At 40.5% G+C, this 17948-nt stretch overlaps 1 protein-coding gene and 1 pseudogene across 1 annotated transcript in view; both read right to left on the bottom strand.

Annotated features, from left to right (window-relative positions):
• Positions 1-17948, bottom strand: part of C4H6orf201 (chromosome 4 C6orf201 homolog) — a 55885-nt gene that overhangs the window by 15476 nt on the left and 22461 nt on the right. Inside the window, exon 3 of the mRNA XM_030928909.1 lies at positions 4-226. Within this exon, the coding sequence (XP_030784769.1) occupies positions 4-226 (223 nt within the window). The remainder of the gene's footprint in view (positions 1-3; positions 227-17948) is intronic.
• LOC104664548 lies at positions 13955-15605 on the bottom strand (annotated as a pseudogene).

The following is a 17948-nucleotide window of genomic DNA, read 5'->3' on the forward strand; positions in this document are numbered from 1 at the left end:
TACGTCTTTTGACATGAATCGTTGTTGCCAGGAACACTGGAACATGGTCCCTGGGGTCCTACTTTGAAAAGCACTCACAGCATTACAGGCTGAAGTCATGTCTTTGAATGCCACTATAGCACTTTGACGTCCACAAACAGTGACTGACTGAATTGGGCCAAACGCGGACAGCCTACAGATCACTGACTTGAGGTCTTCGGTGGGTTGCATGTTCTTTTTCAGCCATCTAGCAAGGGAGCAAAATGGAAGGAATAGTATTACTATAAAACAAGACTCTTAGTTGGGGTTTTTTTTGGGGGGGCAATTTAATAAAGAGGCATGAAAGGAAAATTGGGTCATTTCATCGGAAAGCAATGCTCTGCATCCATAATTGTTTTCTTATTTGTTAGAGAGTCCCATTGTTTAATGTGGTAGTTTATGGAAGGCATACCTGCAAGCTCCCTTGATTGACCTTGCAACATCCTGTCTTGATTTCGTAGCTATCACTTGACAAGGACTGAGGGTGTAATTCCAAGGGCTACAGAAGAGGATGGGATATTTTGCTTTTCCTAGTCTTCCTTTTGACCTTTCCTTCAAGGTCAAAGTTAGCTAACTCACCAAATCTCTTAACTTTTTAGTTCTAAATTGTTTATTCCAGTAATTGTAATCCAAAATGTTCAGTTTTATCGAAAATAGAATAGAAATAAGCATTAGTTTCGATTGAGCAGTTACTAGTGCTTAATGCCCATTATCATATTTTATCCACCAAAAACAATGCCAAAAATTAAAAATGAGGTAGGTCTGTTGCCGCTACCCATTTTCAAGTAGGCATCCTGAGGCATAGAGATTAGCTTCTCCAGAGTCAAATTTCCAGTGAATGTCAAAATGAAGATAAAAACCCAGGCAGAGTTTTCATTCCCCAATAGCAGCACAAGCCAACTACTGCCCATTCTTCCCACAAATTACAACTAAAATCTCTACATGAAATATGAAAAAGAACTACTTGAGCATGCTGAAATTAATCAAAAGGTGGATTGTGGAAGGGTGTCAAAATACAGAGAAGCGACTGCACAAGGATACGTTTCCCAGATTACAAGAAATAAACACAATTGCTGGAATCTGTCTCCTGAGCATGGCGTTAGAAGTAATGGCAAAAACTGCAATTACTTTTGCACCAACCTAATACTTTTGCCTCAAAGGCACACCCCCTATTGTGGAGCAGTGCTGCAATGACCATGGAGTGGCCAGCCGAATAGAAGCTGAGGAAAACAAAAACACCTTGAAAAGGAAAAGGGCCCTCTGGGGGCTAAAGAGTGAAAGCAAGAAGAGAATCCCAGAGCAGAGAGAAGGAAGTTTTAATTCTGCGTATGAACCCAGAGAAGTCTGATGCATAAGTGAGACTCAAACCAGCACAGCAAAGGCTTTGTGAAGTGTACTGGGATTTTCACCACCACCCACAGAAGATCAAGACAGCTTGTCGTCAGTCTAACCAGATTGATCTCTTGCCAAAACAAAAACAGCATTTTCCAGATGATTGTAACATGATCCACAAAAACATAACTTCCATCCAGTGCCACAATATAGTAAATAGCATACCTTGTGGATCCTGGGATCCCTGTGCAGTTGCTTTCCTGTCTATTATGTCATATGGATCCACAATCCATCCATACAATAGAATATCTAAGGCCCTAAGAAGAAGATCCAGGATCCATATGACATAATATTTACAAAATTATGTGACATAGAAACAAACATGGAAATGTGAACACTTGGGTGAAATAGACAATCTGTACATGTCAATCCTGAGATGACCTGGACTTTGGAATTGTTACACACAGTCTTATAGTTCTTATTACTACATCCCATGAGGTCAAGAAAAATACACTAGAAATGATTTTAAAATATATGAATTTTCAAAAGAAAAATGTTAAAAAGAGAACCAAACACAATTTAAAACATGTAAAAAATAAAAATTCACTGAAGAGACTCACTAGATGCAAACTAGACAAAAAAGGAAGGAGTCAGTGAACCTTGAAGATATATCAATAGAATTGAATATGAAGAACAGAGATAAGGAAATACAAGGAAAAAATGAATTAACAGTGGTATCAGCAAGATGATGAAAGAGGAAGTTCTAAGCCCTCATACTCCCATGGAAACATCAAATAAATACAGACTGACTAAAATAACTTTATGAGTTCTGGAAACTAGTCAAATACCTCCAGCAAACAAGTGAATGCCCAATCAAGAAAGTCACCTTAAAAATGGTAGGAATTGGCAGGGCGCAGTGGCTCACGCCTGTAATTCAAGCACTTTGGGAAGCCGAGGCAGGCGGATCACGAGGTCAGGAGTCCGAGACCAACTTGGCCAACACGGTGAAACCCCATCTGTACTAAAAATATAAAAAATTAGCCAGGCTTGATGGCACACGCCTATAGTCCCAGCTACTCAGGAGGCTGAGGCAGAAGAATCGCTTGAACCTGGGAGGTGGAGGTTGCTATGAGCCGAGATTGTGCCACTATATTCCAGCCTGGATGACAGAGTGAGATTCCGTCATAAAAAAAAAAAAAAAAAAGTAGGAATTTGTGGGGAAAAGAGAGATCAGACTGTTACTGTGTGAAAAGAAAACGGGGAAATGTGGGGAAAAGAAAGAGAGATCAGACTGTGATCTTGTAAGAAATCAAACATATATCTCAGTCCTGGGCCCAGTACAAACATTCCTCCATTTGTCTCAACTTCCTGGGCCCAGTACAAACATTCCTCCATTTGTCTCAACTTCCTGGGCCCAGTACAAACATTCCTCCAGTTGTCTCAACTTCCTGGGCCCAGTACAAACATTCCTCCATTTGTCTCAACTTCCTGGGCCCAGTACAAACATTCCTCCATTTGTCTCAACTTCCTGGGCCCAGTACAAACATTCCTCCATTTGTCTCAACTTCCTGGGCCCAGTACAAACATTCCTCCATTTGTCTCAACTTCCTGGGCCCAGTACAAACATTCCTCCATTTGTCTCAACTTTAGAAAAACACCACCTGGAGAGTCCCCGATAAGGTCACAACCGTTTGTGGAGTGGTTTTACTGAAAGCGTGGGAACCAATAAAAAACTGCTAAATGTATAACTTAAAATGTTAACCAATTGTAATGCTGTAACCAAAAGAATTCCCTTGTTTCTCTGTAACCTTACATATCCTGTTTACATCGGGCTATAAAAAGCGAGCACATGCATCGTTCGGGGCCCTCCTGTATGCTGTGGAGCAGAGGGACCAAGTTCGAACTTGCAGTAAAGATCCTTGCCGCTTGGCTTTGACTCTGGACTCTGGTGGTCTTCTTCGGGGAATAAACGGTCTGGGCATAACAATCTCTCTACTGTGTCTATAGACGCAGTAACAGTCTGATCTCTCTTTTCCCCACAAGAATTTTTGTAATATTTGCTCTTGCCTTCTTCCCTGTGTGGTGCAGTTAGAGGCAACTGGCCCAATCCCCTGTTCCCTCCCTCAGGACAGAAGGAGCAGAGTGAAACTTGTTGCAACATCCTGGCCTGTCTGTGGGCTGCCTATGGAACTGGTGTCTATAATGTCCAACTCAGATATCAGACAGGAAACAGCAAATAGTTTTGATTTCAGGCTGGAAGCCACAGAAGGCAGTGGTGAGCAATGCAGCACATGAAAATTACACAGGGATTGCTGCCCTGTGGGCTTCTGAGGGCAGGAGATTACAAATAGAAGAATACAATAGAATATCTAAGGCCCTAAGAAAAAGCTACAGTGACTCTTTAGGAAATGAAAACCTTTAAAATCACCTGTGATGGGGAAGGGGCGCACACAAACACAGTCACAGGAAGGAAGCATGCCTAGAAAATACCCGAGAAGACCTGGACTAATCTCAGATTGGTGAAGGTCTCATGGGCTCACAAATTAGTGAGGTCTTACATGCCAGTCTGCAAAGACTGGGAGAGTGGCCACATTTTTTTAAATACCCAATTTTCAAAAAGAGATCATAAGGCATGTAAAGAACCAGGAAAAGATGGCCCATTCAAATGAAAAAAATACATCTCCAGAAACAGTTCTGGAAGAAACACAGGCATCAGGCTTACTAGACTTTAAAACAACTGTCAGCCAGGTGCGATGGCTCATGCCTGTAATCCCAGCACTTTGGGAGGCCAAGGCAGTCAGATCACTTGAGGCCAGGAGTTTGAGACTAGCCTGGCCAACATGGTGAAACCCCATCTCTACTAAAAATACAAAAAAATTGGGGCATGGTGCTGCACACCTGTAATCCCAGCTACTCAGGAGGCTGAGGCATGAGAATCACTGGAACCCAGGAGGCAGAGGTTGCGGTGAGCCAAGATCACGTGACTGCACTCCATCCTGGGCAACAGAGTGAGACTCTGTTTCAAAACAACAAACAACAAAAAAAAAAAACCACAACTGTCAAATATACTCCCACAACTAAATAAAAACATGAACAAAGAACCAAAGAAAGGAAAGCATATGAACAAAATGAGAACATCAACAAAGATAGAAATTATAAAAAAAAAAATTCTTGAGCTGAAAAGTACAATAACTGATTTGAAAATTTTATGAGAGGAGTTCAACAGCAAACTCAAGTAGAAGAAAGAATAAGCAAATTTGAAATCAGCTCATTTGAAATTACTGCATTTGAGAAGCATACAGAAGAAAAACACAGTGAACAGATGCTTAGGGACTTACGAGATGTCATCATGCTGACCAATATATGCAAATAATAGCTGAAAACATGCCAAATATGAGGAAAGACATGAATATATAAATCCAAGCTCAATGGTCTTCAAGTAGGATAAACCTGAAGAGACCCATACGAAAACACATAATCAAAGCTGGCAAAAGTACCAGATAAAGAGAATCTTGGAAGGTATCAAGAGAAAAGTTACTCATTATGTACAAGAGATCTGCAATAAGACTATCAGTGTATTATTTCAGCAAGAACCTTGGAGACTAGAGGCAGTGGGATGATATATTTAAAGTGCTGAAAATTAAAAAAAAAAAAAAAAAACTGTCAACTGAGAATTCTATACCTGATAAAATGTTTCTTCAAAAATGAGGGAGAAATTAAGACATTCACATAAAAACAAAAGCTGAGGGAGTTTATTATTACTACACCTGCCCTACAAGAAGTGTTAAAAGAAATCCTTCAGTTTGAAATGAAATAATGCTAGATGGTAACTGGAAGACATATGAAAATATAAAGTTCTCCAGTAAAGGTAAATATATGAACAAATATAAAAACAGTATCAATGTAATTTTTGTTTATAACTCCACTTTGGATTTTCTACAGGATTTAAGAGACAATTGCATAAAATAATTATGAATCTATGTTAATGAGTATATAATATTAAATGGTATAATTTGTGACATCAATAACATAAGGGGAGAAGAGCTTTAAGGAAGTAGAGTTTTTATATGCAACTGAAGTTAAGTTGGTATCAATTCATATAGATCATCATAACTCTAGGATATTATATGTAATGCCCAAAGTAAACACCAAGAAAATATACACAAGCAGAAGTGAGAAAGGAATCAAAATGTGCCATTACAACAACTTTAAACATAAAGGAAGGAAGGCAGCAATCAAGGAAATGAGGGAGAAAAAAAGCTGTAAGGGACAGAGAAAACAACAAAATGGCAAAAGTAATTGCTTTCTTAGCAATTACTTTAAATATAATTGGATTGAAAACATATCAAAAATCATAAGTTGGCAGAGTGGATATAAAACCAGAATCAACTGTATACTGTCTAAAAGAGTCTCACTTTAGATTTGAGGATATGAGTAGGGTGAAAGTGTAAGGGTTAAAAAGATATTCCATGCCAATAGTAATAAAGAGCAGAAATGGCTATACAATTGATAAAATAGACTTTAAGTAAAAAACTGTTAAAAGGGACAAAGAAAGACATAATATAATGCTAAAAGGCTCAATTTACCAAGATATGACAATTATAAACATATACACTAAATATTAGAGCTCCAAACTATATGAAGCAAACATTGACAAAATTGAAGAATAAATGGCTCTGCAATAATAAACTTCAATACCTCCACTTTCTCCAGTGGATAGAGAACTAGGCAGAAGATCATAGGAGAACATAGGACTTGAAAAATACTATAGACCAACTGGACCCAACAGACACATACAGTACACTGCACTTAATGACAACAGAATATGTATTTTTTAAGTGCACATGGAGCATTTTCCAAGAAAGATCATACGTTAAGCCATAGGACATCTTAATAGATTAAAAATTGAAATACGAAATATCATTTCTGATCACAATGAAATGAAACTAGAAGTTAACAGCAAAATCCTGGACAATTCACAAGTATGTAGAAATTAAATAACACACTTTTAAATAACCAATGGGTCAAGAAAAATCACAAAGAAAAAATTTTAAATATCTTGACATGAATGAAAACACTACAAACCAAAACTTATGGGAGGATGTGAAAGCAGTGCTAAAATGGAAATTTGCAGCTGCAAACACATTAAGAAAAAAGAAAGATTTCAAATAAACAACCTAGATTTACACCATAAGAAACTAGAAAAAGAACAAACTAAAACCAAAACTAGCAGAAAGAAGAAAAAAATAAAGATTAAAGATAAATAAATACTAGCAAAGAACATTCCAAAAAGGAAATTGAGAAAAACCATTCAATTTATAACATCAAAAATAACCAAGTTTAGAAATCAGTTTATCCAATGAGGCAAAAGACTGTGTGAAAACTAGAATACATTACTGAAATAAATTACAGAAGACATAAATAAATGGGAAGACTTCACATGTTCCTGGATTAAAAGGCTTAGTATTATGGAGATTAACAATACCCAAAGTGATTTGCACATTTAATGAAATTCTATCAAGATCCCAACAATGTGTTTGCAGATATATAAAATGTATTCTAAAATGCATATGGAATCTTAAGGAACCCCAAATAGGCATAATTACCATACGATCCCTCAATTCCACTTCTGGGTATGTCTTAGTGCATTTTTGTTGCTATGATAGAATACCACAAACTGAGTAATTTATAAAGAAAATGTATTTATTTGGCTCATGGTTCTGGAGCCTGGGAATCTAAGATTGAGGGGCCACATCTGGTAAGGGTCTTCTTACTGCATCATATCATGGCAAAAGGTAGAGCATGTCAAGGAACCACACATGTGAAACAGAAAAAGGAGGTTGACCTTCTGACATACTAACCCACTTCCACAATAATGGTATTAATCCCCTCATGAGAGCAGAACCCTCATGACCTAATCACGCCTTAAAGGTCTCACCTTTCAATACATCACATGGCAATTAAATTTCAACATAAGTTTTGGAGAAGACATTTAAACCATAGCAGAGAATATACCCCAAATAATTGACTAGCAGAGACTTGAACAGATATTTGCATACAAAGCATTATCCACAAGATAGAAAAGTAAAAACAACCCAAGTGTCCATCAACAGATGAATGGATAAACAAAATGTAGTCTATATGTAGAATGAAATATTATCAGCCTTAAAAAAGAATAAAACTCTGATACATGCTACAACAAGGATGAACCTTGAAGACATTATGCCAAGTGAAATAAGCCAGACACAAAAGGACAAATATTGTATGATTCAGTAGGCAAATTCGTAGAGTCAGAAAATAGAATAATGGTTACAAGGTGCTGAGAAGATAAAGGAGTAGGAAATTATTGTTTAAAGGAGAAACAGTTTCATTATGGGATGATGAAAATGTTCTAGAGAAGGATAGTGATGGTTGCATAACAATGTTCAGAATGTACTTAATGCCACTAACTTAATTACACTTAAGCACTTAAAATGGTAAATCTTAGGTTATGCACATTTTACTGTAAGGAATATTTTTTAAAAAGCAATGCAATTTACCATATTAACAGAATAAAAGAAACATATTATTCATAGATACAGAGAAAGCATTTGACAAAATTCTACATTCACATGTGATAAAAACAACTAGAAACAGTAGGGAATTTTCTCAAACTTATAAAAGGAATCTGCAGAAACTTAGAGTAAACAAAACACTGAATTGTTTTTTCCGTGAGATTGAGAAAAAAATGAAAGATGTCCGCTTTTACCACATCTTTCACTATTGTGCTGAAAATCTTATTCATTGCAATAAGGCAAAGAAAGGAAATAAAAGAATAAAGAATGGAAAGGAAGATGTAAAAATGTTTCTGCATTTGCAGATAATATGACTATTTACATAAAAAAATCCCAAGGAATTATATGATCCAGCAATCCTACTTCTGGGTATTTATCCAAAAGAATTGAAATCAAAATCTTGAAGAGACATTAACACCTCTATATTCATTGAAGCACCATTCACAATAGCCAAAGTATGGGAAAAATGTAAATGTTTGACAGAGAAGTGGATAAAGAAAATGTGGTATATACATACAATGAAATACTTGTTAGCCTTTTAAAAGACAGAAATTCTGTAGTATGTGACAACGTAGACACACCTTGAGGACATGCTAAGTGAAATAAGCCAGTCACAGAAATAATGCATGATTCCATTTATATGAGGCATCTAAAACAGTCAAATTCATAGAATCAAAGAGTGGAATGATGGTTACTAGGGCCTTGTGGGAGGGGAAATGCAAGTTAATAATCAACCAGCTTAAAGTTTCACGTAATCAAGATGAATAAGCTCTAAATAGCTGTTTACAACACTGTCCACAATAATGTATTACATGCTTAAAAATTGTTGAGAGTTTTGTTAAGACCTCATGTAAAGTGTTCTTATCGCAATAAAAGAGAAATCCCAGAGAATCTAAAAAATAGCTACCAGAACTAATACATTAATATACAAGTTTGCAGTATACTACGATAATAAACAAAAATCAGTTGTATCCTTATGTTTAGTATTTTTTATTTACAGTGGTGCTATAAACTATAAAATACCTAGTGTCGAGGCTCAGAAAATGATACTCTAGAGTATGGCACTTTGGCATGTTGAATGCTTTGAATTAAATGGAAGGCCTTCAAACCAAGGTCTCTCTAACCTTCCCTTGTTTCTTCCCACAAGTGCAGGGAGGGGCTCTCTCTAAAGTTCCCGGATCTGACTGAGGGAAGTTATTCTCAAAGAAAAACAATTGCCTTTAATATTATGTCTGAACTCTCATTAACCAGGAAAGATTAATAACCAAAGAAAAAATAAAGGTTGTCACTACACCCACCTAGACAGACTTTTCATGTTCTCTTCTGAGGGCTATTCTGAGAGACTTTATCTGCATAAGGCAAACTTTGTTCATGGTGCAGTTCTACCCCTCACCTTCCCGTAACTTGTTGCCATCTCTCCCAGAGCTCAGAAGGACTCTGCCCCAGGCTATTGTCTCTTTTTTGGGCCCAGTCATCTCCCCTAAATATAATTTAGTTTTCCTCTAAAATTCCTTACATCCCCCACCTTCCTCTCCTCTATGAAGGGGGCATTTAGTCATCAACCACCTGGCCCTTCTTTGAATTTTCATAACTTGTGTGACTCTCATGCACTTGCACCTTAATAAATCTGTATGCCTTTTCTCCTGTTAATGTGTCTGTTGTTGAGTTTAGCAGACTGCTTTCATCAACCTTCAGAGGGAAAAAGGAAAGCTCCTTTTACACCTGTGCCAGTAATAAATATAACAAAAAATATCTAAGACTTCTTCACTGAAAACTACAAAACATTGTTAAGAGACATTAAAGAAGACCTAACCAAAGGGCAAATATATCCTGTCCATGTTGAAAGTCTCAGTATTATTAAGATGGAAATTCTTCCCTATTGATCCTGATTCAACTCAATCCCAAACAAATTCTAGTAGTCTTTTTGTAGAAACTAACAAATTGGTTCTAAATTTTTATGACAATGCAAAGAACCTAGAATTATCAAAGCACTTTTTAAAGCAGAAGATCAAAGTCAGATGCCTAACACTACCTTATTTCAGGACCTGGCCACAGTAAGAAAGTCTTGTTTGGGCAAAGACATATAGATAAATGGAGCAAAATAGGATCCAGAAATACACTCAAATATATGTGGAAAATCATTTTTTATGAATGTGCCAAAACAGGCCGGGTACAGTGGCTCATGCCTGTAATCCCAGCACTTTGAGAGGCCAAGGTGGATGGATCACTCTCAAGTAAGTTCAAGACCAGCCTGGCCAAACATGGTGAAACCCAGTCTTTACTAAAAATACAAAACTTAGTTGGGTATGGTAGTAGGCACCTGTAAACCCAGCTACTCTGGAGGCTGACACAGAAGAATTGCTTGAACCCGGGAGGCAGAGGTGGAGTGAGTCAAGATCGCACCACTGCACTCCAGCCTGGGTGACAGAGCGAGACTCCATCTCAAAAAAGTGGGGGGCCAACCCCCTTTGGGTCTCAAGACCTCCCTTTGTATGGGAGCTCTGTTTCCATTCTATTAAATCTTGCAACTGCACACTCTTCTGGTCTGTATTTGTCATGGCTCGAGCTGAGCTTTGGCTCGCTGTCCACCACTGCTGTCTGCCACCATCACAGACCCGCTGCTGACTTCCACCCTTCCAAATATGGCAGGGTGTCTGTTGTGCTCCTGATCCAGCAAGGCACCCATTGCCACTCCTGATCAGGCTAAAGGCTTGTCATTGTTCCTGCATGGCTACGTGCCCAGGTTCATTCTAACTGAGCTAAACAGTAGTTGCTGGGTTCCATGGTTCTCTTCTAATAGAGCTATACCTCTCACCATATGGCCCAAGATTGCATTCCTTGGAATCCGTGAGGCCAAGAACCCCTGGTCAGAGAACAAGAAGCTTGCTGCCATCTTGGAAGCAGCCTGCCACCATCTTGGGAGCTCTAAGAACAAGGACTCCCTGGTAACATTTTGGCGACCACGAAGGGACTCTCCAAAGCGGTGAGTAATATTGGACCACTTTCGCTTGCTATTCTGTCCTATCCTTCCTTAAAATTGGAGGAAAATACCGGGCACCTGTCGGCCGGTTAAAAACTATTAGCGTGGCCACCAGACTTAAGATTCAGGTGTGAGGCTGTCTGGGGAAGCACTTTCTAACAACCCCCAAACCTTCTAGGCTGGGAGCATTGGTCTGCCTGGAACCAGTCTCCGCTTTCAGTTTTCCTGGGGAAGCCAAGGGCCAACTAGAGGCAGAAAGCTATCATCCCAAACTCCTGGCATTAGCTGGTTGAGATCATGGCACAGCCAAAGTTTCTACTCAATAGTCTCCCATGTGTGTGCCCCTACTTTTCCTTCTGACCCATACCTCCTGGGTCCCAACCACAAATTTCTTCAAAGTGTAGCCCCAAAATTCTCCTTACCTCTGAATCTACTTCCTCCGATCTCTGTCTCCTAGGTACTAATGCTTGAGACTTTCACTTCCTCTCTCAAGTATTAGAGCAAGTTTTATCTCCAAAGGGATCTAAGGAAGCTCTACACTGTGTCCTTAGGCATCTAAGCTATGAAACCAGGGAGTCTTTTCCCTGGTGTCCCTCCCAGTTTAGGCATACAGCTCTAGACATGGGCAGCTATGTGAGACCCATTCCCCACCACCCTTGCCCCCTTGCCAGGGCCTTAGAACTGATGACCCAGTACTTTAACAACTGGAACTGGGTCTAAGACAACATAATAGATCAGGATGAAAGCAAATTGAGTAAGTCAAGGAGAGAAGAGACAGAGAGAGACAGAGAGAGAGAGACAGAGAGAGAAAAGAGACAAAAGAGAGGGAGAGAAAGAAAAAGAGAGATAGAAGTAGTAAAGAAAAAACAGCATGCCCTATTCCTTTAAAAGTCAGGGTAAATTTAAAACCTATAATTGATCATTGAAAGTCTTCTCCGTGACCCTATAACACTCCAATACTACCTTGTTGCCTTCTCCATGACCCTGTAACACTCCAATACTACCTTGTTGTCAGTGTAAACAAGGGTGTAGCCTGAAAACACTGAGACCACTGACAACCAGTAAACTTCCTATCAAAAATCCTTAACCCAGAAACCGGCGGATGGTCCAAATGCATTCAATCTGCAGAGGCAACTGCTTTGCTAACAGAAGAAAGCAGAAAAGTAACTTTTAGAGGAAATGTCATTTTGAGCACACCTCACCAGTTCAGAATTATCCTAAGTCAAAAACGCAAAAAGGTAGCTTACTAACTCAAATCTTAAAGTATGGGGCTATTCTCTTAGAAAAAGGTGATCTAACATTAACCACTGAAAATTCCCTTAACCCAGCAGATTTCTTAACAGGGGACTTAAATCTTAATTACCATACAAAGGTCCAACCAGACCTAGGAGGAACTCCCTTCAAGACAGAACAATAGATGGTTCCTCCCAGGTGATTGAGAAAAAACCACAATGGGTATTCAGTAATTCATAGGGAGACTCTTGTGGAAGCAGTGTTAGGAGACTTGCCTAATAATTGTTCTGCTCAAAAGTGCAAGCTGTTTGCACTCAGCCAAGCCTTAAAGTACTTACAGAATCAAAAAGTCTCTATCTCAGTCCTGACTCAAAAGGTTACCTACACCCTCTCTGAAATGAATTTGCATAAGAATTGTTGTTCATGGGAATGCATCTTGATGGGGCAGCTGGGTTGTTATGAAATACTCAGGAACCCAGCCCAGGTCTAGAACTCACCTCTGAGAACAAAGGCAACGTTGGGCACGCTGGTAAAGGACCACTAGAATCCAGCAGCCCGGACCTCTTTCTTTGTGATCAAGAAAGGCGGGAAAACAGGTGCAGGACTGCTACATCAGTGAGTGTTAACTAATCCAATAAGCAGAGGTCCATGGGTGGTTACGCACCCTGGAAAGGAATAAGCATTAGGACCGTAGAGGACGCTCTAGGACTCATGCTCATCAGAAAATGACTAGGGGTGCTGGCATCCCTATGTTCTTTTATCAGATGCGAAACATTCCCCCACAATGTAAAACGCCCCTAAGATGTATTCTGGAGAATTCGGCCCAGTCAGAGTGTATGTACCTTTTTCTCTGTCAGACTTGAAGCAAATTAAAATAGACCTAGGTAAATTCTCAGATAACCTTGATGGCTATATTGATGTTTTACAAGGGTTAGGACAATCCTTTGATCTGACATGGAGAGATATAAAGTTACTGGTAGATCAGACACTAACCCCAAATGAGAGAAGTGCTGCCATAACTGCAGCCTGAGAGTTTGCCAATCTCTAGTATCTAAGTCAGGTCAATGATAGGATGACAACAGAGGAAAGAGAACAATTCCCCACAGGCCAGCAGGCAGTTCCTAGTGTAGACCTTCATTGGGACGCAGAACCAGAACATGGAGATTGGTGCCACAGACATTTGCTAATTTGTGTGCTAGAAGGACTAAGGAAAACTAGGAAGAAGCCTATAAGTTATTCAGTGATGTCCAGTATAACACAGGGAAAGGAAGAATATCCTACTGCCTTTCTGGAGAGACTAAGGGAGGCACTGACAAAGCATACCTCTCTGTCACCTGACTCTACTGAAGGCCAACTCATCTTTTTTTTTTAGATTTGTGGAATAAAAATATTTATTCACATAATTTTAAATTAAAGTTGAGGCTAATAAATCTTCCATGGTAGGCTGGGCGCGGTGGCTCAAGCCTGTAATCCCAGCACTTTGGGAGGCCGAGACGGGCGGATCACGAGGTCAGGAGATCGAGACCATCCTGGCTAACATGGTGAAACCCCGTCTCTACTAAAAATACAAAAAAACTAGCCGGGCGAGGTGGCGGGTGCCTGTAGTCCCAGCTACTTGGGAGGCTGAGGCAGGAGAATAGCGGGAACCCGGGAGGTGGAGCTTGCAGTGAGCTGAGATCCCACCACTGCACTCCAGCCTGGGCGACAGAGCGAGACTCTGTCTCAAAAAAAAAAAAAAAAAAAAAAAAAAAAAAAAATCTTCCATGGTAATGATTTAAGTGCAAGTGATGCTTGGCTTTCTTTAACATTCATTTCTTTTCTTCTGAGTGAAGGCATATCAGTTATTCTTGAACAAGTCAATACAGCTTTGCAAAAGAGAGACATTGTTCTGTGGGGAAAAAAGTCAAGGCAGACCAACGAATTATTAAAACTTGCCATATACCTGTAATGACACAAGTCCACCAACATAGCTTTTCACAGGAGATTTAAAGTCAGCCAGAGCAAGCTGGCCCTTCTCTTCATTAAATCCCAGATGAACTGCAACATACCACTCATCCCAATTTCATGTGGGAGAGCTCCTTTCCCTCCGTGGGTAAGGCCACCAGCCAAAGAGCTTACATTCGCTCCAGCACCTCTGCCCTCACCTGCTTGCTCCTAAATGTGATCCTGCTTACCGTAACTTCTTAGATGCTATGTCAGTGCGTTGTTTTATGAAGGCGAGGGCCTTGGAAAGATTGCATAAAAGTTGCTAGAAATTAGGGCTGGGAGCCGTAGCTCACACCTGTAACCCCAGCACTTTGGGAGGCCAAGGCAGGTGGATCGCCCGAGGTCAGGAGTTCAAGTCCAGCCTGGCCAAAATGGTGAAACCCTGTCTCCTGGCATGTTTTATTTCCAGTTCAGACGTTTCAATTAGATTCTTTCTAAATGCTGCCACTCCTTTCCATTTGAAATTTATCAGTTCTTCTTCTGCAGATTCGGAAGGTTGTTCAAATTTCTGGCAGCACTCCTGCTGGTGTGCCTCAGCCAACTTGATGTCTTTGTTCTTTAACTGGACCTTATCCAGAGATTCGTTTGAGTTATCATAGTCAATGAGGGCTTTGGTGTGTCTGTATAAGAGATCCTTAGCAACTTCGATGTTGAGCGTGTAGTATCAGAGGAGCTCTGTTAGCTTCAAACCTTCATCTGATGAAACTCGACCCTCTACTCTCCTAAGTTTCTCAAATAGCTCGGCAACCTTCAATAGGTACTTTTTGATGACTGTGGGCTCTTCTAAAGCCAGGTTATGTAAGCAGGCTGCAGGGTGGATATAGCCATCGGCAATATTTTTATGACATCTGGTCATTTTGTCAGTTTTCACAAAAGAATCTTTGATCCTATTGTAATCGTTAATAAGGAAGTTCTTCTCTTGCTCAGAGAAGTCATCTACCTCCTTAACTCCAGTAAAAAGGACTTCAGCACTTTTCACCACACTTTTGAAGAAGCCTCCAAACACCCCTTTAGTATTTTTCCACCTAACACTTAGATCCTGATCATATTCTAGGAAACACGGAAGTGGCGATCTTTACTGAGAACAGGGTGAGACGAAAGCCACTGAAGAAAGACTTCATGGGAGGACAGAGTCTTCTTAAAAACATCGAGCACTTGGACTCGGGAAGGGGAACATCACACACCGGGGCCTATCACGGGGAGAGGGGACGGGGGAGGGATGGCATTGGGAGTTATACCTGATGTAAATGACGAGTTGATGGGTGCAGCACACCAAAATGGCACAAGTATACATATGTAACAAACCTGCACGTTATGCACATGTACCCTAGAACTTAAAGTATAATAATAATAAAAAAAAAAAAAAAAAAAACATCGAGATACTCAGCTTCCAGTTCTTGTATCATCTTGGCAAATTCTTCTTTGGTCATAGACACTTCACCTTCTCCCAGTTTCTGCATCTTCTCTTGAGGACCATCAAAGTCAGGCTTCGTAGGAGCAGTTGGAATCTGAAGCAGAGGCAGGAGCTCAAGAGCCTCTTGTCTCAGCAGTGATGTTTTCTAGTTGGTGCCTTATTCTACTCTTGCTGGTTCACAGGAGACAACCACTCCACACCTGTGGGGCTACTTAAAAGTCAACTCCAGTTTTTTCTTAACCTTCCTTATTTCTTCTGGCTGTTTAGAATGAGGTGTCTTCCTGAGAGTTGCGTATTCACTTTGATGGCAATCATTTGTTCAGTTTATCCATTACAGACAATCATTCCGAGCACAACAGTATTTATACTGCTTCAATGTTGGCCTAAAACTAGTACAATGAATGCTAAGCACCAACGATTAGCTGTCAAGATTATAAAGTCTCCAGTATTCCAAAGGAATTTTTTCCTAATCCTAAAGGATAATCAAGGACTCTAATTTTGAATGAACAGAACATATCTAAATATAAGCTTTGGCACTAATTTTGTTTTATGATTAAGAAATCATCATTTGGACAGGTTCTTCAGTCTGCCTGGCAGGACAAAATGCACGGAAATCTCCTTTAAAATCAGCTAAGACTCTGATCCTGCAGCCAAGAATTAACAATCAAGGGCTGAAAACTGCCTCCTTGAGCAGTTTTTTTTTGTTTTTGGTAGACAGAGTCTTGCTCTGTCACCCAGGCTGGAGTGGAAGGCCAACTAGTCTTAAAGAATAAGTTTATCACTCAGTGAGCTGCAGACATTAGAAAAAAAACTTCAAAAGTCCACTTTAGGCCAGGAACAAAATTTAGAAACCCTATTGAACTTAGTAACCTCAGTTTTTTTATGATAGAGATCAGGAGGATCAGGTGGAATAGGACAAACGAGATAAGAAAACAGTCACCGCTTTAGTCATGGCCCTCAAGCAAGTGGACTTTGGAGGCTCTGGAACACGGACAGTCTGGGCAAATCGAATGCTTAATAGGGCTTGCTTCCAGTGCAGTCTACAAGGACACTTTAAAAAAGATTGTCCGAATAGAAATGAGCCGCCCCCTTGTCCATGTCCCTTATGTCAAGGGAATCACTGGAAGGCCCACTGCCCCAGGGGACGAAGGTCCTCTGAGTCAGAAGCCACTAACCAGATGATCCAGCAGCAGGACTGAGAGTGCCTGGGGCAAGCGCCAGCCCATGCCATCGCCCTCACAGAGCCCCGGGTATGCTTGACCACTGAGGGCCAGGAGGTTAACTGTCTCCTGGACACTGGCGCGGCCTTCTCCATCTTACCCTCCTGTCCTGGACAACTGTCCTCCAGATCTGTCACCATCCGAGGGGTCCTAGGACAGCCAGTCACTAGATACTTCTCCCAGCCACTAAGTAGTAACTGGGGAACTTTACTCTTTTCACATGCTTTTCTAATTATGCCTGAAAGCCCCACTTGCTTGTTAGGGAGAGACATTCTAGCAAAAGTGGGGGCCATTATACACCTGAACATAGGAGAAGGGGAAACCAAGCCCCAGTACTCAGCAGGAGAAATCGAATGGGGAACCTCACGAGGACATAGTTTCCTCCCCTCAGGATGGCTAGCCACTGAAGAAGGAAAAATATTTTTGCCTGAAGCTAACCAATGGAAATTACTTAAAACCCTTCACCAGACCTTTCACTGAGGCACTGATAGCACCCATCAGATGGCCAAATTATTATTTACTGGACCAAGCCTTTTCAAAACTATCAAGCAGATAGTCAGGGCCTGTGAAATGTGCCAAAGAAATAATCCCCTGCACTGCAGGCCATACGTTTCAATCCCTGTATCTTTAACCTTCTTGTTAAGTTTGTCTCTTCCAGAATCGAAGCTGTAAAACTACAAATGGTTCTTCAAATGGAGCCCCAGATGCAGTCTGTGACTAAGATCTACTGTGGACCCCTGGACTGGCCTGCTAGCCCATGCTCTGATGTTGATGACATCGAAGGCACTCCTCCTGAGGAAATCTCAACTGCATGACCCAATTCACCAGGAAGTAGTTAGAGGGGTTGTCAGTCAACCTCACCAACAGCACTTGGGTTTTCCTGTTGAGAGGGGGGACTAAGAGACAGGACTAGCTGGATTTCCTAGGCCGACTAAGAATTCCTAAACCTAGCTGGGAAGGTGACCGCATCTACTTTTAAACACAGGGCTTGCAACTTAGCTCACACCCGACCAATCAGGTAGTAAAGAGAGCTCACTAAAATGCTAATTAGGCTATAGCAGGAGGTAAAAAAAGAGCCAATCATCTATCTCCTGAGAGCACAGGGGAAGGGACAATGATTAGGATATAAACCTAGGCAATGGCTACCCCCTTTGGATCTCCTCCCTTTGTGTGGGAGCTCTGTTTTCACTCTATTAAATCTTGCAAAAAAA

This window comes from Rhinopithecus roxellana, chromosome 4 (genome assembly GCF_007565055.1).
Source record: "Rhinopithecus roxellana isolate Shanxi Qingling chromosome 4, ASM756505v1, whole genome shotgun sequence".
NCBI classification, from domain to species: domain Eukaryota; kingdom Metazoa; phylum Chordata; class Mammalia; order Primates; family Cercopithecidae; genus Rhinopithecus; species Rhinopithecus roxellana.